This window comes from Rhinolophus sinicus, linkage group LG02 (genome assembly GCF_036562045.2).
Source record: "Rhinolophus sinicus isolate RSC01 linkage group LG02, ASM3656204v1, whole genome shotgun sequence".
NCBI lineage: Eukaryota > Metazoa > Chordata > Mammalia > Chiroptera > Rhinolophidae > Rhinolophus > Rhinolophus sinicus.
Window position 1 is genome coordinate 34,729,157 of NC_133752.1, and position 23,279 is coordinate 34,752,435.

At 33.6% G+C, this 23,279-nt stretch overlaps 1 protein-coding gene across 1 annotated transcript in view; it reads right to left on the reverse strand.

The window, feature by feature from the left end:
* BANK1 (B cell scaffold protein with ankyrin repeats 1) overlaps positions 1 to 23,279 on the reverse strand; it is a 294,826-nt gene that overhangs the window by 226,788 nt on the left and 44,759 nt on the right. The window contains exon 3 of the mRNA XM_019738939.2: positions 1,693 to 1,847. Coding sequence (XP_019594498.2) covers positions 1,693 to 1,847 — 155 coding nt within the window. The remainder of the gene's footprint in view (positions 1 to 1,692; positions 1,848 to 23,279) is intronic.

The following is a 23,279-nucleotide window of genomic DNA, read 5'->3' on the forward strand; positions in this document are numbered from 1 at the left end:
GCCCAGGGATTAGTTTATTTTGAATGTTTAGGCTGTGGGGCAGTTGCTAAAATATTCTTATGTGACCTTGTATGACCTTAGGATTGCTTAAAAAGTAGGGTATCCAAAATAAATCTGAAAATGAAATCATTTAACTTCAGAGGGTCTGAAAGAATTACATCCATGTCAATAAAAGATAGCCCATGATGCTGCCATTGAAGGAACCCTGATCCTAACCAGCCATCTGAGTGAGCGATCTCTGCCTGGAGGGCAGTGGGGTTTAATTTTTAGATATTTATTTCTCTGCAGATTTAATAATGGGAAGGTTTGATATTGTTCAAGATTTACTGTTACAGACATTTTTTAAAGCAGCCATTTAGACTCATTGCATAATTCCTGATGAGCTATTTTTAGTTCCAGAGGGTTTTTGTTTGTTTTAGTTTTTTTTTGTTTTTTTTTTGCTTTTTCTGGTTTGATTTTACCTACTTGAGTACTTGAGAACTGTTCTCATTTCTCTTTTATTATGGTCTCTTCTATTTATCTTTCTCTTCCATTATTTCTGACTCAATAGAAGCCACCCATTCTGATTCTTTAGCTTGATCTTCCTCCCTTGAGCTCTTGAGTCCTTTAAGTAGGTTGCAATTTTTCTTTGCCTGACTGTGCCAGTTCCCTTAAACCTGTACCGTTCAGGCTTCTCGGGTCTCTAACATACTGTCAAGAGTTCTTGTTCCTCTGAAACTGATAGCGTAATAGATTACACCAGCATTTCTTCTGCTTACCCCTGGAGTCTGGGGGTGGGCGAATTAAATTTTGCCCCATTGCACAGAATGTGCAGCAGCACCAGGACTGCTGGTAGCAGCAGCTTCAGGAGCGTCCATGCCCAAACACATCCCAGCAAGCAGACCATGCAGCCCCTGGCACCCAGTGGGGTAAATCCACTGGCTTCTATCAAAAGGAGCCTCACATGCAACCTCCCAAGGCTTTCCTGAACCTTTGGCTCCTCCCTCTCAAAGACATCACAGACACTGAGAGCCAGCATTCAGGTCTAGTCTAGAGGTTACATAGCCTGAGATTAGGGTCAAGCTCTACCAGGAGCCTTATTTCAGTTGTTCATTTCAAGGAAGATACGAGAGAAAAAATGTCAGCAACATGTGCTCAAATAGTCACCTTCAGAAACCCACCTTCCCCTTTATTATACTTTTATTTCCAAAATGACCAGCTCTTATAACTCTGACAATGTTTCCACTTAGCAATGTAGACCTCTGATACATGTTTTATGATCGAAAAATTGGTGATCCTGAAACCAAGTATTTTCAAATTCTATTAAAGAATATTTTTTCCTTTATGAAAATAAAATCTTTAATCTGGTTAATATGAATCCAACTTTCTTTGAAGTATCTTGATACTTCTTCAAAGTATCTTGATTGTAAATCTGTTTGCAATGCATTAACAGTTGATAAAAATTAAGCTCTCATATATTCTCCAGTAGCTAATTATTCAACAATTATGTATCAAATGCCTACTAATCGCCAGACATTGTTTTCAGTTCTGAGGACACAGCCATGAACAAAGTAGACAAAAATGCCAGTAACAATGGAGTTTACATTCTAGTGAATGCAAACGTTCATGAATGTAGATTATAAAATAGCTAAGTGAAAAGCATTATCCATTAAAATAATAGAGCCACGTAAATAACAAGGCATCTTTACTGACCTCACACGGAATTTCAGTGGGAAACACCATTGCTAGTGGTACACCGCTTCTTGAAGTTTCTGATAATTCTTCAATTTCCTTTCTCTCACTTACTTCCCCAGAATGTTCCACTCTTAGGTCTGCTGGAATACTGACCTGAAGGTAGTCCTGAGAACCTAAATAAAAGTTCACAAACATAAATTATAATATAGCTAAGACCATATTGTTTCCTCCATTATAAAGACTAAATGCTGAACAATTGATGTGATTAATATACAGAATAATTGTACTGAGTTGAAGTTAGCTGAAATAATTGAACCAAAGTTTATAATTACAATAATGCTTCACAATTTAACTAGTGTTATACCCATAGTAACTAAACTAAAGCAACTGTATAATATGTTCATCTACTAGTTAAAAATTTTCTCCAAAAAATGCAACTACCATTTAACATTTTCTCTTATTATTAAAACAGTAAATCTGAAAAACATATAACTCTTTTCAATAACTGTTGTTAAGAAAATTTATTTCATTTTAAATTGGAACATTTTAAATCAGAACAATTATTTATCCTTTACATATATTTCCTGTTTTTAAAAACAAAAAGCTTAACTAGGACACATCACTAAGTAATCTAATATTTCTACACTAGTTTAATAGTGGAATATTAGTGTTCATCAAAATGTTAATGTGTTCTGTGAAAAGTGTTCCACATCAAATACGTTTGATTACTTTATGGCAGTGTTACTAATAACATTGAAATATGCTAATGTGAATTTTGAATCTCAGAGAAGGAGAAATAGTATTTATTTATTCATTTATTTACATTTTAACATTTAGTAATTTAGCATTTGGTCTCAATCATTCAAACATGTTTCTGTATTTAAGAAAAAAAATGTGTTCAGAGTGATAATAACATTTTTATTACTCAATGTTTCAAAGCCCAAAACATTTAATTAGGGCACAGAACCAATGAGGCTGAAATCAAGGTTCTCACAACGAGATAACATCTGTAAACTCTTAGGCCAACCCCCAAAATATCACTCCAATTCCCAAAGAAGGGAATTGGGAAAAAGAAAAGACGCCCCTGATAGCTAGAAATGGGCCAGATACAGTGTAAAGGCCATGGTGTCGCTAAGAGCTTGCCTGGTACTTACATCTAGACCTTGGTGTTCTCCTATTGAACATCAACAATTTCACAGAATATCAATGCCAGATAAGGCCCCTCTGTCACCATGATGCATCAAGTTAGAGATGAGACCATTCTATAATCATGTCTGAATCTAGGCAAAAACGTGATCATTGACCACACCACAAAAAAATGACCAATATTCCAAATCCTAAATCCTGGGAGTGAAGTTCCGTCTTCACCAATTCCAGCCTTAGCCTCTTTTCATTTCTCTTGCCTTCTGGACAGGGTAACCAACCCCTCCCAGTTGGCCTGAGAGTTTCCTGGTTTGGGCACTGAAAATGCTATAACCCAGGAAACCCTTCAGCCTCAAGCATCCTGGGATAGCTGGTCACCCTACTTCTTGATAAAAGTCATGAATGTACCAAATCATAAAATTATACCTGCTTTCTGACATAAGCAATTGATAGCCATGCTTCCTTGAACTTTCCCTCAAATCACTTCACACAAGGCTAAATTTTACAATAAATCTTTTCTAATACCCTCTTACTGAGATACCCTATGGTCTCCATGGTGTGCCCTCTACTCACTGGAAATAGTAAAATATCCAAATATTTCAAGTGCAGGTGTGTTCCTAGTGGTCTTTGGCTAAAGGATATTGACAGGATAAAAAGGAAGAAGAGCCCAAGGTAATATAGATGGAAACAGGTAGAATTTTGGTCTCATTGTATCCAAAAAAAAAAAAAAAAAAAGTGAAGCCATCAGTTTCATAAGGTAATTCCATCAGAAAAGCAGAGAAATAAATGAGGTACCCTCTACAAAGAAGCTGTCTCCATGCTACATTCAAATAGAATTTTTTTTCCTGCCTTATGAAATTTATAGAATAAAAGCACAAAAGCACTGGGGATTTCCAGATTTCTCCTAGTACTAGTCTCGCTTGAAATGAAAAAACAACAACATGTAAACATGTATTTCTCTAACAATTTAAAACACTTTCATTAAAAAATCTCCTTTCTCTCTCTCTCTCTCTCTCTCTCTCACACACACACACACACACACACACACATCAAACCAGTAAAAGGTTATACAGAATTGGCTCAATCATTTTGTGAATTGAAGAAAGAACAAGAAAGCTAATTGTATTTAATACACCTTAAAAGGAGGTGTAAATTATTCCACCATGGAAGTATCTAATGTTTTCTGCTAATTTCTCTGTGGTATTAGATTAAGAACATTCACCCTGAGGACATAATCATAGATGTACAAAATGATTTATCTCTATGAATGCAGTTTATAATGCAGAAAATGGGAAGCAGTCTTAACAATAAAGGAACTGTTAGAAATATGTAATGTGATAAAGGATATTGCCATTAATAAAAATCTGACCAAAGAATATTTAACAAGAAAGAAGTTTGTGATACAATTAAGAAAATTCAAGTTACAAAATTGCTGATTTAGTAGGTTCCCATTTTAGGAAAGAAAAAAAAATAGGACCTCTGGTTTCAGGTTTTACGTGTAAGGACTGTTGGAAGTCTCCACATCATCCTAACAAAAAGTAAGCTAAACAGACTGAAACATCAACAACTCTTTTTTCATCCTTTAGAAAAGGATGGACCCAGCACAAGTGCTGACCTCAAAGCTGGAGAGACAGGCAGGCAAATACAGGTAGTCTCAGCCTGCCAGACCAGAGACTCTGCAGTGGAAACCACCCAGGAACCAGTTCCAGGAGGGAAAACTGAAATGATGCTGATGCTCAGTATGGACAAGTCTGAAGTCTGAGCATTAAAACCTAAAGGAATCAAGCAAAAGTGGGGATGGGAGAGGAAGGGGGCCACATTATTTTGAAATTTATATCCTCCAGGAGTTTGACCAGATTCCCATAGTAAATATTGGAGAAAAGGAACCATTTTAAAATACACCAGATACTTCTTCTTTTTTTTTTTTTTTAATTTATTGGGGTGACAATGGTTAGTAAAGTTACATAGATTTCAGGTGTACAATTCTGTATTACATCATCTATATATCACATTGTGTGTTCACCACCCAGAGTCAGTTCTCCTTCCATCACCATATATTTGAACAGAGATACTTCTTCTTAACATGACCTCCCCTCAAGGGAAACCAGTTAATCAGAGCCTAACCTACTGAGGTTATTGAAGTGTAACCGACATGGGGAAGGGAAATACCCAACTATATCCCATTGTAACCACCCAGTCCCACCTTAAGTGAAGCAACAAACTGAGAAACTCTTGTGAGGTTCATAGTCCAGAAGCATAGGCTCACTAAACAATGAAGATCTAATTATAGAACAATAGAAAGTTTCCCCTCCCCCACACCTCACTACTATGAGACATTACTAACGACCTTCTACGTCAGTTTCTTTTACCCAGCATATCATGTTTGACTATTGAAAAAAATGATAAGGCATACCAAAATGCAAAAAATGGAATTTGAAGAGACAGATTAAGAATCAGACCCAGACATGGCAGGGATGTTGGAATTATCAGACTAGAAAGTTAAAACAACTCATTAATATCCAAAGGGCTCTAATGGATAAAGTAGACAACATGCAAAAACAGATGGCTAATGTAAGCAGAGAGATGGAAATCCTAAGAAGTAATCAAAAAGAAATGTTAGAGATCAAACACACTGTAACAGAAATGAAGAACGCCTTTGATGGGTTTATTAGGAGACTGAACATGACAGGGAAGAATCTCTGAGCTAGAGGATATATCTATAGAATTTTTGAGAACTGAAAAGCAAATAGAAAAAAGACTGAAAAAGAAAAATCCAAACCATAATGGAATACCCAAGGAATGTGAGAAAATTACAAAAGTTGTAAATGTATATTGCAAACTTTAGGAAAACCACTAAAAAAGTAGAAAAAATAGTATAACTGATATGCCAAGAAAGAAGAGGAAATGGAATCATATAAAATGCTCAATCAAAGTCACAAATGGCAGAAAAAGAGTAGAAGACAAAAACTGGAACACAGAATAACAGCAATAAAAAAGAAAACATTAATGAATATGGTAGATATTAATCCAACTATATCAATAATCACTTTGAATGTCAATGGTCTAAATGCATTAAATAAAAGACAGAGATTGAAAGAGTTGATCAGAAAATAAGACCCAACTATATGTTTTCTAAAAGAAACTCACTTTAAACATAAAAACACATAGCGATTAAAAGTAAATGGATGGAGAAAAATATACCATACTAATACCAATCAAAGGAAAGCAGAAGTAGCTACCATGTTTCCCCGAAAATAAAACCAGCTGGACATTCAGCTCTAATGCATCTTTTGGAGAAAGATTAACATAAGACTGGGTCTTATATTATATTAGAGCTGATTGTCCAGTTTGGTCTTATTTTCAGGGAAACAGGGTATACTAATTTCGAATAGAGCTTGTTTCAAAGTAAGAAAATTTATCACAGATAAAAGAAGGCATTACATAGTAATAGATAGATCAATTCTCTCAGAACACATAACAATCATTAATATACACGTGCCTCTACAGCAGAGTTAAACTCTGTGAGGCAAAAACTGATAGAACTGCAATGAAAAATAGACAAGTCCACTATCACAGTTAGAGACTTCAATACCACTGTATCAGAAACGGACAGATCTAGCAGGCAGAAAATCTGTAAGAACACAATTAAACTGAACAACACCATTTATCAACTGGATATAATTGATATCTATAGACTTCATCCAACAACAGCAGATTACACATTCTTTTCAAGGTCGCATGGAACATTCACCAAAATAGACCACAACCTGGGACGTAAAACATACCTTAACAAATTTAAATAAGTAGAAATTATGCAATGCCTACTCTCAGACCACAGTGGAATTAAATTAGAAATCAATAACAGAAAAATTGCTTGAAAATCGCACAACATGTGGAGATTAAGCAACACATATCTAAATAACACATGGGGCAACAGAGAGATCTCAAAAGAAATTACAAAAACATTTTGAACGGAGTAAAAACGAAAACACAATTTATTAAAATATGTGGGATGCAACAAAAGTGTTTAGAGGGAAATTTATAGCATTGAATGCATATGTTAGAAAGGAAGAAGGATATAAAATCAAATCTAAGTTTCCACCTAAGGAAACTAAAGAAACGAAGAGCAAATTAAATCTAAAATAAGCAGAAGAAATGAAATAATAAGAATTAGAGCAGAAATCAATGGCACTGGAAACAAAAAGTCAATAGAAATAATCAATGAAACCAAATGTTTGTTTTATAAAAATATCAATGAAATTGATAAGCCTCTAGCCAAGCTATCTAAGAAAAAAGAGAGAGCTGACAAAAATTACTACTATGAAAAATGAAAGAGGGGACATCACTCTAGATGCCATGAACACTAAAAGGACAATAAAGAAATACTACGAACAACTCCATGCCCACAAATTTGATAACATACATGAAAAGGACAAATTCTTTGAAAGACACAAGTTCCCAAAACTTACACAAGAAGAAGTAGACAATGTGAACAGGTCTATGACCTATGTTTATTAAATAAGTTGAATCAAGAACTAATAAACTTCCCAAACAGAAAATATCAGGCTCAGATGGGTTCACTGGTAAATTCTACCAAATATTTAAGGAAAAAAATTACACCAATTCTCTACAATCTTTTTTAGAGAATAGAAGCAGACGGAATACTTCTTAACTCATTGTATATGAGAGAAGCATTACCCCAATACCAAAAAAAAACAAAAAACAAAAAAACAAACAAAGATATTACACGAAAAGAAAACTACAGAACAATAGCTCTCATAAACAGATGTAAAAATTCTCAACCAGATATTAGCAAATCAAATCCAAAAAAGAATAAAAAGAATTATGCACCATGACCAAGTGGGATTTATCTCAGTTATGCAATGCTTGTAACACATTCAAAAATGAATTACCATAATCCATCACATTAACAGACTAAAAAAGAATATCACATGATCATATCAATTGATGCAGAAAAAGCATCTGACAAAATCCAACACCAAATCATAATAAAAATTCTCAGTAAACTAGGAATGGAGCAAATATTCTCAACTTCATAAACATTATCTACAAAAACCTACAGCTAACATCATTTTTAGCTGTAGAGACTCAAAGTTTTCCCACCAAGATCATGCACAAGGCAAGGATGTCCCCCCTCTTACTATTCCTTTTTATCATCACACTGGAAGTTCTTGCTAATGCAGTTAAGAAAACAATAGAAAATAAAATGTACGGAGACTGGGAAGGAAGACATAAAACTGTGATGTTGGGAGATGACATAACGTCTATGTAAGTAATCCAAAATCATGAACAAAGAAATTACTATAACTAATAAGCAATTAGAGCAAGGTTGAAACATACAAGGGTGATAAACAAAATGTCATTGCTTTCCTATATACCAACAATAAACAAGTGGAATTTGAAATTAAAAATGCAATATCATCTACATTAGCACTCCCCGAAAAGTGAAACACTTAGGTATAATATAAATCTAATAAAAAATGGACAAGATCTATATGACAAAAACTACAAAACTCTGATGAACAAAATCAAATAAGAAATCAATAAACAAAGAAATATTCTATGTTCATGAAGAGGAAGACTCAATATTATCAGTTCTTCCCAACTAGATCTATAGATTCAGTGCAATCTCAATCAAAATCCCAGCAAGTTATTTTACAGGTAAGGACAAACTTATTTTAAAGTTTATATTGAGAAGCAACAGACCCAGAATTACCCACTCAATATTGAAGAAGAGCAAAGTTGGAGAACTGACACTACTGAATGAAATTCAAGACTTACCATAAAGCAACAGTAATGAAGCCTGTGTGCTTTTGGCAAAAGAATAGCAAATGGATCAGTGGAACAGACTAAAGAGCCAAGAAATAGAACCACACATAAACAAAGTCTTTGACAAAGGAGTAAAGGCAATGCAATAGAGCAAAGATAGGCTCTTCAACAATCAGTGCTGGAACAACTGGGAATCCATAATTAAAAAACAAAACAAAAAATAAAATGAATCTAGACACAGATATTACATCCTTCATAAAAACTAACTCAAAATAGATACAGACTTAAATGCATAATGCAAAACTAAAAAATTCCAAGAAGATAACAGAAAACCTAGATAACCTTGGGTATGGTGATGTCTTTTTAGATATAACATCAGAGACATGAACAATGAAAGAAATACTAATAGATAAGTATGACTTCATTAAAATTAAAATCAACTGCTCTGCAAAAGACAATATCCAAAGAATTATAATAGAAGATAAACCATAGATGGGGGCAAAAATGTTTTCAAGATGCATCTAATAAATAACTGTTCTAAAAATATACAAAGGAGTCTTCAATTCAACAATAAGAAAATTACAAACCAATTAACAAATAGGCAAAAGACCTGAAGAGACACCCCACCAAACAAGACATACAGATGGCAAAAAAAGCATATGAAACGTTGTTTCACACTGCGATGTCATCAGGGATATGCAAATTAAATCAACAATGAGATACCACTACACACCAATTAGAATGGCCAAAATCTGAAGCACTGACAACATCAAATGCTAGGGAGGATGTGGAGCAATAAGAACTCTCATCCATTGCTGGGAGGAATGCAAAACGGTACAGCCATTTTGGAAAACAGTTTAGTAGTTAATGACAAAACGAAACATACCCTTACATTGTGATCCAGAAATCACGCTCCTTGGTATTTGCCCAAAGGAGTTGAAAACTTATGTCCACACAAAAACATGCACATAGATGTTTATATGGCTTTACTCATAATTGCCAAAACTTGGGAGCAACCAAGATGTACCTCAGCAGGTGAATAGATAAACTGTGGTACATCCAAACAATGGAATATTATTTAATAATGCTAAAATGAAATGAGCTATTAAGCCATGAAAAGACATAGAAGAACTTAAAAGTGTATTACTAACTGATAGAAGCCAGCCTGAAAAGGCTACATAGTGTATAACTCTAACTATATGTGGTCAGACAATTAAGTTCACTAACTCAACCTAGAAAAAGTGCTACATACTTCATTGCTGAATATCACTATGGTCACCTTCAAAGTACTCCCTTTGGGAAGCTATGCATTGACACCAGCGCCTAGACCACCCTTCAAAGCAATTTTGGAACTGTTTTTCTGGAATGGCTATCAGAGCTGTTGTCGTTTTACCCTTGATGTCCTGAATGTCATCAAAATTTTTTTCAATATTTCCTTTATCTCCGGGTAAAGAAAAAAGTCACTGGGGGCCAGATCAGCTGAGTAGGGAGGTTATTCCAATAAAGTTATTTGTTTACTAGCTAAAAACTCCCTCACAGACAAGTGCCGTGTGGGTTGGTGTATTGTCATGATGCAAGAGCCATGAATTGTTGGAGAAAAGTTCAGGTTGTCTCACTTTTTCATGCAGCCTTTTCAGCACTTCCAAATAGTAAACTTGGTTAACTGTTTGTCCAGTTGGTCCAAATTTATAATGAATAATCCCTCTGATGTCAAATAAAAGGTTAACAGCATCATTGCAACAAGTACACGAACTTAATTGTCAGACCGTGTGTGTGTGTGTGTGTGTGTGTGTGTATTCTTTTTTCTAGGAAAATATATTTATTTTATAGATTGAACTACAATCTTCAGTTAGAGAAATTAATTAATCAAGATTACAGATTGAGCACATATATCTTTTCCTCTTCTCTACAACATGTAAATGAAATATGAGAAAAGATTTTTTTTTATGTGTCATGACATAAAAATAAGAAGGAACACTATTTTGTAGATAGTATATAAAATAAATCAGCTTATCACAAATTACCTTCATGTTAAGGTGATACAAGCAATTTCAAAAGATATTACATGGAATAAAAACAATTTTACTCTTTTAAAATGAATAATATTTGTGGAAAATAATAATATATATACCCTAAGGTGAATATTCTTTTAGCAATCCATAATATTACATTTTAAACTAGTAACATAGTAATACATTATAAAATGGTAAAGCACTAAAAAATAAATTTCCTTTATGAATTAAGTTGCAAAAACTGGTATATTTAATTTTTAAAGATTTCCATATGCTTTTCAAAATAGAAACTTTTCAATATTATTTTTTTGAAAAAACATAATTTTTAGTGTAGATTTTTAAATATTGTGTTCCCATTTATTTGTCAAATGATTAAATCCTCATTTCTCATGAGGCCATGAGGACAGATTTTCTGATAATTAACAAAACTAGGTGAATATTGGAAAAAAGCGGAATCTTTTATTTCTATCACATTTGAACTTCTTTAGTTATAGTGATTTGATGAAAAAAAGTTATTCCTTGATACTCAATGACTTCAAATCTAACAATAGTTGAAGACAAAAGCTTCATTTTTCATCACACATAACTAAGAAACAAACAAACAAAAAACAGAAATACTAATCTAGAAGAAATATGCTTAATTCTAAAAAAAATAACAAAAACCCTCTCGTCTTCTAATTTAAACTTCGTGAAATAACTATGCACTGTAAGCTTCAATTTCCTCAATTATGTAATTGGGTAAATAGTGATTGCCTTGTTGGATCATTTTGATTACATTTAATAATATGTATAATGTGTCAGGTCTAGAGTCGGTACTCAATGTTAGTTTCCTTCTTTGTTTTCTAATTTCTGATATCAAAGTGAAAAAAAGCAATGGTTTTCTTTTCTTTTTTTTTTTTCAAAATAGTCTAAATTAATCTTTCTCAGTTTGAATAGCCAACTACAACTTAGAAAGGAGGGCCACATTCCGCTGGAATTTCAATACTGAACATCATTGTTTTTGTCAAATTTATAATCTTGGTAAATGATTCTATAATATAAAATTTCTGCTGATTTTATTAAGTATGCTTATTATGGTACAGATTCTAGAGTGCCTTTCTGGACTTTTAATGTCACACTGAAGTCTACTATACTCTCCACCACTCAAATAAGTAAATGGACATTTCTCCCCCTCAAAAAAGGAAACAAGTGGACTGTACAAGGACATTAATTTTTACCAATCTATTGGTCTAGTCCTCAGCATTCTTAAACAATCTTTGTTGTCTGTGGTGCATTATAATGGACACAAAATAAGAACTATTTCATTCAAGGCTACCTCCAAGCAAACATAATAACGACAATAATAAAACTTCTTACCTACCAAGTATATAAAAAAGGAATGTGCTCAATCAAGCCAAGCAAATGTTGGTTTCCAAAAGTAAGAAAATAAACTTATTTTGATTTAAATGCTCTTTTTTTTTTTCTTGGCACTCTAACTGCACAGACTCTACCAGCTGAGGTTCTCTCATATGTTAGCCTGAATGTATATTTATATTTTACTCTTGGTACTTCAGTCTTCTAATTTTAGTTCATAACATGCAGGGTACTTCTAAGGCAAAATATATGTAAGGAGAAGCTGTCTTTGGTACCTGTGCGTTTCATTTCACCTGCATTGCCATTCCATTCTGTTTATTACATTTTTCTCCTTTTTCCTCCCCATTCTCTCTCCTTCTCCTATTCCATCATTCACTACTCACTCTTCCTTTAAGGTACCTTTTCCTTCTCACCTCTTAGTCAAGCTTGCTACACAGAAATAGTACTATACCTTGTGACTCAGAGTGGTCATCAGACCAACAGCCAATTAGAAATGCAAATCCCCAGCCTCCAACCCAGACTACTGAATCAGAATGTTGCATTTTAAAAGAATCCCCACTGATTTGAATGCACATTGAAGATTTAGAAGCAATGTGCAGAAACAATTTATACCTTTGTGTGATATCTTTCCGTAACATTATCATAGTATAAGCCATCAACTGAAATTACATCATGTATTTAATCTGTTTCTTTGTCTATCCATCTACAATGCAAGCTGCTGAGTACATGCAATTAGTTCTTTTTCTTCACCTTTGTATATCTCCAGCACATACAGTAGGGTCTTTCACATAGTAGATGCTTAATATTTGTATAAATACCAGGGGTGCCAAAAAATGTATACCAGTGGACACTTTCATCAATGTTGCTCAAGCAGTAGTTAGCCATAATCAGAAGTGTCTGGATGCTAATGGTAACCACTTTGAGCACCTTGTAATTGCAGAAGTCAAATGTGACTTGTACGAGGTCTGACCATTAAGTTTGCAAACTTGCTGCAATGATGTTGCTAACCTTTTTTGATATCAGAAGGATTATGCATTATAAATTTGTACCAACTGGATAAACAGTTAACCAAGTTTACTATTTGGAAGTGCTGAAAGGCTGTGTGAAAAAGTTAGACGACCTGAACTTTTCTCCAACAATTCATGTCTCTTGCATCATGACAATGCACCAGCTTACACAGCGCTGTCTGTGAGGGAGTTTTAGCCAGTAAAAAAATAACTGTATTGGAACACCCTCCCTACTCAACTGATTTGGCCCCCAATAACTTCTTTCTTTACCCGAAGATAAAATAAATATTGAAAGGAAGACATTTTGATGATATTTAGAACATCGAGGGTAATATGACAACAGCTCTGATGGCCATTCCAGAAAAAGAGTTCCAAAATTGCTTTGAAGGGTGGACTAGGAGTTGGTGTTGGTGCATAGCTTCTACCCAAAGGGAGTACTTTGAAGGTGACCATAGTGATATTCAGCAATGAGGTATGTAGCACTTTTTCTAGGATGATTTCATGAACTTAATTGTCCAACCTCATGTGTGTGTGTTTATACACACATGTATAAACACACACTCAGAAGGTGCCAAAAAATGTATATACATTTTAAGAAAGGAAAAAACTGTATTAAAATTTTAATACTCAATATATACCGATAACAAAAGATGAATAAAAGTCACTTTTGACTTCTGTAGTTAGACGTGCTCAAAGTGGTTACCATCAGCATAATTTTAGTACAGTTTTTTTCTTCCTTTCTTAAAGTGTGTTTACATTTTTTTGGCATCCTCTGTATATGAATGTATATATATATGTTCCTCCCTTGTATATTGTTCCCCCCATACAGTGTGTATACAAATACACACACGCGCACACACACACACACACACACACACACACAAATACTCTGTGTATATGAGACAAGAAAAATATGATCATTATCTTAACAGTGATTATTTATGAGAGGTGGGAATAAAATTCGTTTAAAATTTTTTCTTCTTTATCCTTTTCATATACACTAGACTTTCAACAACCATAAATATTACTTTTCCAGTCAGTCAGACAAAATGTATATCATCAAGAAATTATTTATCTGTTATTGAATGAGAGGATGGCAGCAATTCCATTTTAATAATCAAATTTATGTGTTTTATTTAATAAATATTCATTATTTATAATTTAGAACACACAGATAAAGACAAAGAAGAAAATAAAATCACCTACATTTCTATTTCCTAGAGATAAACATAGCTAATATTTTGATATATACCCTCATAGTCTTTGTTTAAATAATGCAAATGCATATTTTTGAAAAATTAAAATGGGACAATCTTAAGTGCATTTATACTATTAGGTATAATAGTACTTTATATTCTAATGGCTCTCTGAAATCAAAATTTTCACATACATGAACTTTACTTTGAATACACACTTAAAACTATAATCCCTGTTCAATGCTAGAATACTGAATTTCTGTCAACCATTTAAAACTATTTATAGATAGTTCTTAAATTCTGAGAGTCAAAAACTGTTCTTCCCCCATTTGTTATTCAGCTAAATAGGGTCTTTTAGTCCTCTTCTAATAAGTTTTTAAAAATGTGAAGACAACACAGTACTTTGTATCAGACAGTGTTAAAAAATTTAAAAAAGACATACAATTAACTCAGGAATAAGGTAAAAGGGCCATATGTAGTAAATTCAGCAACAAAATCTTAAATTTTGCAAAGTAAATGATGAAGAACTTCTGGTCTGAATAAGTAAATTTCAGTATTATTTAAAAAATGATTTGATACTCTTTAAATAGTTTAATTAGGGAGATATATACATGCCCCCCCTTTCTACATATATATACATGCATATACATATATACATATATGTGCATATATTTTTATATGTATATATGTGTGTGTATGTGTGTATTATACATATGTGTCTGTATATATATGTATATGTGTGTGTGTGTATATATATATATATATATATATATATATATATATTCTATATTCTAATTAAGAGCAGTAACACCAAGTGTTAGTTGTTAGGATAAAGTGAGTATTAGGGGTTCAGGTTGGCTTTCTCAGGAGTAGGCCTTAAATGTAAAATGGTGAAAAGGAAAGAGGGAGAGCATTCAAATCATTGGAACCATTACACTTTTGTTCAGTTTCCAGAAGATTGAGGAATTGATTATCTTGTTCATTGTTGAGTACATGATAGGTGCTCAATAATTATTCATATAATGAAAGAACTAATGTATTACAATAAAAAATGCTTGAAGAGGAAGCTGGGGGAAGTGGATTAAAGGAGAGAAACACCAACCTCCGTTTGCAAATGGTCGATCTAAAATTGTCTTCTCTTTGAGACTCAGGGAACCATCCCTACTCATGACAATTTTAATGTTTCTGTTTTTGGTATTGCCTTCAATACAGGTATGAACACACAGCTACAGATCCTAGTGGACAGACCTCAGGAGAATACATAGGGGTAAGCACAGGGAAGCAAGAAAAGGCCTGTGTGTCTAATCTGACCTCAGCGACTCCACAGGGGAGGGCATGATCCTGTGCAGTAGCTAGACTTGGAGAATGACTCAGTGGCTGAAAGGGAAAGGAGGAAGATAATAGAAGGACAAGAACAGGATTGCAGAAAGACAGACCACAAAGAGAGAGGAAGGCACATCCTTCTGTAGACTAAAAGTTAGAGAGGATCCTGCCCTTAAAAAGAGTAAGAAATATAGGCTGTACATGTAAGTTACCTAGATTCAAGTTACAACAGAGTTGCTTTTTTCCCCTCCCATGAATAAATGAATTAGATTAGATAATAAACTCATGAAAGAAATAAAAAAAAGTATATTCCCTTTTACTTCAAATTCCATGCCCTTGTCACTGGACTTGAGTTTGTCTTCTATCCTCTGTGAGTGACTACATTATCCTAGCAAGTGGTTCTAACTCCAACCTTTCCCCTCCCAATGTAGCAGGATCAGCCCTGAGTTACTGTAAGGAAGCTAGAATGTTTTTAATGACGGTGTCATAGCTTAGCAAGTGAAAGGGAAGCTAAGATCAATTCACTGCCTAAAAGGAAAATAATTTTAAATAGAGATCTGTTCTAAAATGAATACCCATTATTTTATCAACTAACTTCCCCAGAAATGTTAACAGCTACCAACTACTGAATATTTACTCTGTGCTCAGTGCTGTTCTTTGTGTTTTGCATGTATTATTAATAACACACAATACTCTACAACGCCATGAGGCAGGTGATAATATTACCTGCATCTTATAGATTAGTTTTTTATTCTTTAACAAACATTTATGAAGCACCAGCTATACACCAAGTGCCATACAGAATGCTGAGTGAGCCTTCCTCCCCAAGCCTTGCCATCGAAAGTGGTGGAGACAAACAGTACTGAAGTCAAATACCTAGTGGAGCACAAGCTGGGGAGTGTTGGAGAAAAAATTAAAGCTATAAATAATAAATGTCTAACTATTACATTGTTTTGTACACCTGAAACTAATAAAAAGAAAAAAAAAAAAAGAAATGCAGGACCTTCAATATGGGAAATGCCACGTGGAACAGTATGTGACAAGTTTCAACTTGTTCCGTGCAGCCAGTCAGGTGTGAGCTATGGTCGAGAGAAGGTGTGTTTTAAAGTGTGCTGTAAATCATCCTCCATCATGATAACGCTCCGTGTCACACATCGCTTCTGGTATACAGCAACTTCTATCAAACAAGAACATTACAGTGTGTCCTCATTCGCCTTATTCACAGGATCTGGCGCTGTGCGACTTCTGGCTCTTCCCCAAAGTCAAAATGATTCAGGACATCGAGGCAGCCACAACAACGCAACTAAAGACACTCATGAAAGAGAGCTTCCAGAACTGCTTCAGAAAGTGCCAAGAACAATGGGATAAGTGCGTTCAAATCGAGGGGGAGTATTCTGAAGGGGGTTAATGGCAATGTGGTTTTTACTGTAATAAATTTTAAATGTAAACATTAACAAAAAATTAAACCTGGGAAGGCTGACAGGGAGTTCAAGGAGATACAGGGTTGAGGGTCCTATTACAACTGACTCTGAGTACTAAGTTAACTCTTCCAAAGCCACATAGCTAGCTACTGCTGAAGTGAAAGAGGAACTAGCTAGGTGGACATCAGAGACCCCCAATCTCTACACTACACTGTTTCCCCACTCACAGCTCAACCCATCATATGACAGCCAGTTACTACAGGAATATGATAGAATCAAAGACACAAAAGTTTCAGAGCTGTTAAAATCAACATATGGCCCAAATTTCCAGTGAAAACATCTAAGGAGTTAATTCTTACAATAACATGAGGTCACATTCCATGTGACACTAAATTGATGTTCTAGTTAGGATTGTTAGTTGACACAGAAATGGCAGTGTATGTGTGTGTGTTTACCAGTCTTATTGCTCACCAAATTCTCTCACAAGAATGTTGTATTTTACAAAGAATTACCAGGGGTGGTTTGTATGTTGTTGGATTGACTCTTGCTGCTGAAGAAAAGGACTCTTCTTATAGAGCCGAACTGGTGGAATTGCTATCAGTCGTAGGCAATGAGGATTTAAGTCTAAAGGTGACTTGAAGGAGACTGATACATTTCTGATTTTTTTTCCTTCAAGTATCTTCAAATTCTTTACAATTATCTAAGAGTAGAACTTGAACTTAGACAACAGACTTAATTTTGTACGTTTTTTTTTTTAAATGTCCACCAGCATTTTATACATTTTAAATAGTAATCAACATCTTAAACTGATATATCTAAGAATATTTCCATACAATATCAGGAATCTGTACCTGAGGCTTTTATTTTAACTTCCAAATTAAATAAATAAAAAATGCTTCAGTGCCCTGTGCATGTAAATAATTTTAGGATGTTATAGTTTTTAGTTTCATATTTTCATGTGACTAGACAAAATTACTTTGAAATTGCCTGCTTCTAAATAAAAGCAGTCTTTTAAAGAATACTTTCATTTCCTTTCACTTTCTCAGAAATATTATATTTAAGTATAACCTTACCTTAACTTGAATGAAAATTACAGAGACTGAATCTACCTATTTTGGAGGCAGAAATTGGTTTTCCTTCTTGTCTCATTGATTCAGTGAGATATATTAAAATAAGAAAGGACTCATGGCAGTTAGGCCTAGCGAAATTTTCCTCGGGACTTACCTTGTTGGTAGAGAGACCCTTAAGTCTGTTTGTGTTGGGGTAAAAATAAGGCGTGAAACTTTGAGTTTGGATTAAGTCTCAAATACCCTATGTAGAGGTTTATATACATTACTACGTTTAATCCTTACAATTATCCTACCATGTTTCCTGGAAAATAAGACCTAGCTGGACCAGCTCTAATGCGTCTTTTGGAGAAAAGTTAATATAAGACCCGGTCTCATTTATAAGACTGGGTATTATACAATATAATGTAATAAAATGTAATATAATATAATGTAATATAATATAATGTAATATAATACCAGGTCTTATATTAATTTTTGCTCCAAAAGACGCATTAGAGCTGATGGTCCACCTAGGTCTTATTTTCGGGGAAACACAGTAAGAGATGCATACTGTTACTTTCTGATTTTACTGATAAAGAAATGAGTTTTTAAAAATTTCAAAAATTATCATAGGTCATAGAGCTGGACTCGAATCCAGGACGATCTAACACCAAACCCTGCACTCTTGGCTGCAGTGTTATACTTTTTTTCAATAAAAGTAAAGGAGCGTTCCTTGGCTGCTTCATATATCTCTTGCTTCACACACAAGCAGACTTGCTTCTGTTAAGAGTGAAAAGAGCCCTAATGACCCACTTTGTTTGCTTCATCTTTGACAAAGTTCTACTCTCTTCGTAGCTATTCCAATCTCCCAGTTCCTGAGCATAAAGATCATCTTTCATTCTTTTGTGAAAGATGCAGAAGTAGCCAAGATAAAAACCAATGAATCACCTACATAGTAATTGGTAAAAATTTATTGTGCATACACCAAAACAACAGTTTGCAAGCCCAGAGTACTCAAACCAATTCAAGAAATGAGGCTCTGGGGTATACTGTTACAAAGCAGCTTATATAGTGAGAGAGCAGTGTTTTCACAGTGACTGGTAATTAAGCTAAATTAATAACTAAACTGGTTTTGTCTGCTCAGGTAAACTTCAAGGCTAGTCTCCGTTTGCTTTTGATTTTAACAATTTCCTGTATGCTCTTCTTTTTTTGCCTACTGTGCCTAGTCCCATTTTTCCTCCTAACTAATTTTCAACATTTTCATCAATGTTTGCTTCCAGTGTAAGACCTTTCCCAGTGTCCCTACATGCATAGCTCTAGGGTACAAACATAGATCATATTATTTACATACTTTTTCCTGTTGGTTTCATTAGATAGTCACCTCTTGATATCCGTAACTGATAATCTTTGTTTCTATCTTAACTCCAAGTAACTACCAAAGGCCTGCCACATAGGAGAAGCTCAATAAATGTCAGTTGGCTAAAACCATTATTTAGTAGAAAATCAACCAAGCCAAAGGGGAAAATAGGTTTTTGAAAGAAAGGTAATTGTTTCTTATAGCCAATACATATATTTCAAAGACAAACTATGAAAAGTTGAGTAATGAGTAAAAACAAATTATTCAGACATAGCAATAACTAGTATGGGAAGTGGGAAAACACATTAGACATAGACAACATAAATTTTCTGGGTTATGGAAAAAGCCTTCCTAATATTTAAATGAGTTCCAGGATTATGAAATAAAAGCATTCAAAATATCAAAATGTATGTTAAGAGGAACCTGCAAAATGCTTGATTGTAACACTTCAATTAAGAATAAGAAAATATATCCTAGAGATCAAAAGACTAATATGAAGAAATGTTGAGGTCAGACAATGAAGTTTGAGAACTCACCCTAGAAAAAATCCTATATACCTCACTGCTGAATATCACTACGGTCACCTTTGAAGTACCTCCCCTTCGGAAGCTATGCACTGACACCAGCACCTAATCCATCCTTCAAAGCAATTTTGGAAATATTTTTCTGGAATGGCTATCAGAGCTGTCATTGTATTATCCTTGATGTCCTGAATGTCATCAAAGTGTTTTCCTTTCAGTATTTCCTTTATCTCCAGGTAAAGAAAGAAGTCATTGGGAGCCAGTTCAGGTGAGTAGGTACGGTGTTCCAATACAGTTATTTGTTTACTGGTTAAAAACTGACAGGGCCATGTGAGCTGGTGCATTGGTGTGATGCAAGAGCCATGAATTGTTGGTGAAAAGTTCAGGTTGTCTCACTTTTTCTCACAGCCTTTTCAACGCTTCCAAATAGTAAACTTAGTTAACTGTTTGTCTAGTTGGTACAAATTCATAATGAATAGTCCCTATGATATAAAAAGTGGTTAGCAAAATTGTTGCAACATGTTCGAGAACTTAATTGTCAGGTCTTGCATATAAATTCATGAAAATCAGAGTAACATGGTATGATTAATATGCTGATAAAAAGGACACTGTGGAGTACTATTTTATATTACTAGATCAAGGTTAATATGATAGAATATTTATCATAAAAAGTATAAAATAGAAAAGTAATATTGACAAGGAAACATGAAAACAAATCTTACTATAATGAAATGAGAACCATGAGAGGAGGATGAATATCGATAGACCAGGAAAAGCAGATAATACTTTTTTTTTGAAATTTTGAAATATGATAAAGAATACAACTTGGATTTTTAAGAAAGGAAATGTTTCAAATGGAAAAATGAGAAATTTATTTACTTTTAAAGTTTAAAAGAATTGTTATACTATTGCAGACAGGAAAACTTTCTGAAGCTCATTTAGCTCATGAAAAAGATAACTGAAATAGAAAGACTATATAATATTATATTCAAATAAAACATATCATGAACTTGCTATATGTTTTATTTGAATACACTATTATGTACATTTGCCTCAGCAAAGCTCATTCTAATTATTGCCACCTCAGGTTTTCATGCCAGACTTTGAAATATAAAATTCTTGACAATTTTAGGGACATTCTCATTAGACTTAAGTATGCATACATCTGAGAAGTTAAAAAGGTCTGGTACCCCCAAAGTACCCTAAAAATTATTTTCAAATCAAACCAAAATTTTTCCAGTAGTAGTGTATTTATTTAAAATGTGGATGCTGAAAGTATCTGATCCACCTTCCAGCCCTGCCTTTTTCTAGTTGCCTACCCTCCTATGTTTGTATTTTTAGTTGAAAATCACAATGGTACTAGCACCCAAATTCCATTGCTTTGATGAGGATTAAAGTTAAAATGTGCATAAAGTTCTTATAATAATAGTTGGCTCATAGAAATTCATAAATGCATGTTAGAAAGTAGTATTTTTTTTTAACGTTCAGAACAAAGGAATGGATCAATCATGAACAAATAATGAGAGAGAGTAATATGTTTTCTCATACAAGCACTACTCCATGTGAGCGCTGGACTTGGGAAATGAGGAGCTAATGTTCTAACTCCACATGGTGTTTCCCAGATTACTCCCCACTTCTGAGACTCTGGGTTTCACACAAATAATGCAACGTTTCAGGGTCTCAATCACTTCATTTGTCAAATAAGAATGCTGTAGAAGATATTATTTGAGATAACTTTTAAATCTAGAACTAGTCTATGATTTATTTATAAAAAGAGTTTTTTAGAAATAATTATTCATATCAAGTACCAGAAAAATTATCATTATAAATTTATATCTTCTTCCATTTTTCATAATAGTTCATTTGTTTGTAGCTCATCTCTGAAATGATATCTTTTGCTTCTCCCTACATCAATATTTTGCACAATTCTGTGTAATTAAGATTATAATTACCATTTAAATCTATGCATCCATATATTAATATTTGTTTTATTATTTTGAACTATTTGTCCCAAACTAGAATCATTCATTATAGTGCAACGTTGATTGTGGTGAGATTTTCATTTTCTCATGGAATAGTTGTTAATATACCATTCCTGAGCCAAAGGCAAAATTTGATATCCTGGCCTATCATTTTACATTAAAAAAAAATGTTATTCCCATATATGTTCAGTACGATAGTCTTAACTTGCCACTTATTCTTTGCCCTTTTTCTCAAACATATTATAATTTTGTTTTAAATGATCCCATGTACATATTTGGCAAGTGATCTCTTAGCTTTTAGATAGCCTACATTTTACATTGTAATAACTTATCTTTGGAATGAAATATGCCAAAATGTTAACAGTGATTGCCTGTAGGTATAAGTCATTCTGAGTGACATTTTTTCCCCTGCTTATGTTTTCTATACTATTCAGTTTCTTTACAATGAACATACATTATTTTTATAATTAGAAAAAATAAATGTAAAATTTTAATTATTTTTCTTTGGATTTAAAATTCATATCCATAATTCAAAGTTGGTGTCATATATTTGTTGAGATCAAATAAACTATAAAATTAAATATTTCAGGTTATATAGTATCTTTCTTAAGAAGGAAAGTAGAAAAATAATAATTGTATAACTCCTTTTCCTAACTTCTAAACAGCTTTGAAACACTAAGAAACAATCACAGATTTAGACATAAACTGCAATTACTCATATTTTTAAAAGAATTTCAATGAATTGAAAAAAAGAAATCACTGTATGTGGTTCTAGTCATGTGCCTAATGGAACAATTATTGAGAAAAATCCCCCTTGCCTAAGAAGCTCCAAACTAGAGACTGGGATGTTAGGGGATTGGGTGGCATTCAAATAGTGTTGAAAAAACACATGTTCTCAATTACCATAATGTTTGTCAAATTGAATTCTTGTTGAAATACTAAAATAAAAGGAAGTTTTGAATAAAAGCTAAGCTTTCTCATATGGGAAGTCATGAAAGAGATTGATGAGCATTACGTGCATCCCTACAAATACATTTTATAGCATTATAAAACTATTAACAGTCCAAAAAAGTACAAATATAGGATGAACTTAAGAAGATGACTTGTGTTGATTTCCATCTGCCCCAGAATTCCTATTATCATCGAAAGGGAAATCATAATCGCCTAGTAAAGAGTCCAACTATAAAAAATTAATGGATAAATATATTTCCTGGGAACACATGCAATTCTAATTCTGCTATTATGCAATGTCTAAATGGGCATTAAAATTTTTTTCAGCTTTCCCATTACATAAGAATATTAAGATACTAATAAAAGTAACTTGAAATATCTCATGCAAACTTAAGGTGAAAAATACATATCTTCAATATATGAGAGTAAATGAAGTCCCATTTGGTGGTATCATAAAATGTCTGACTTTTAAAATCTATTTTTATTTCTCAGCATAATTT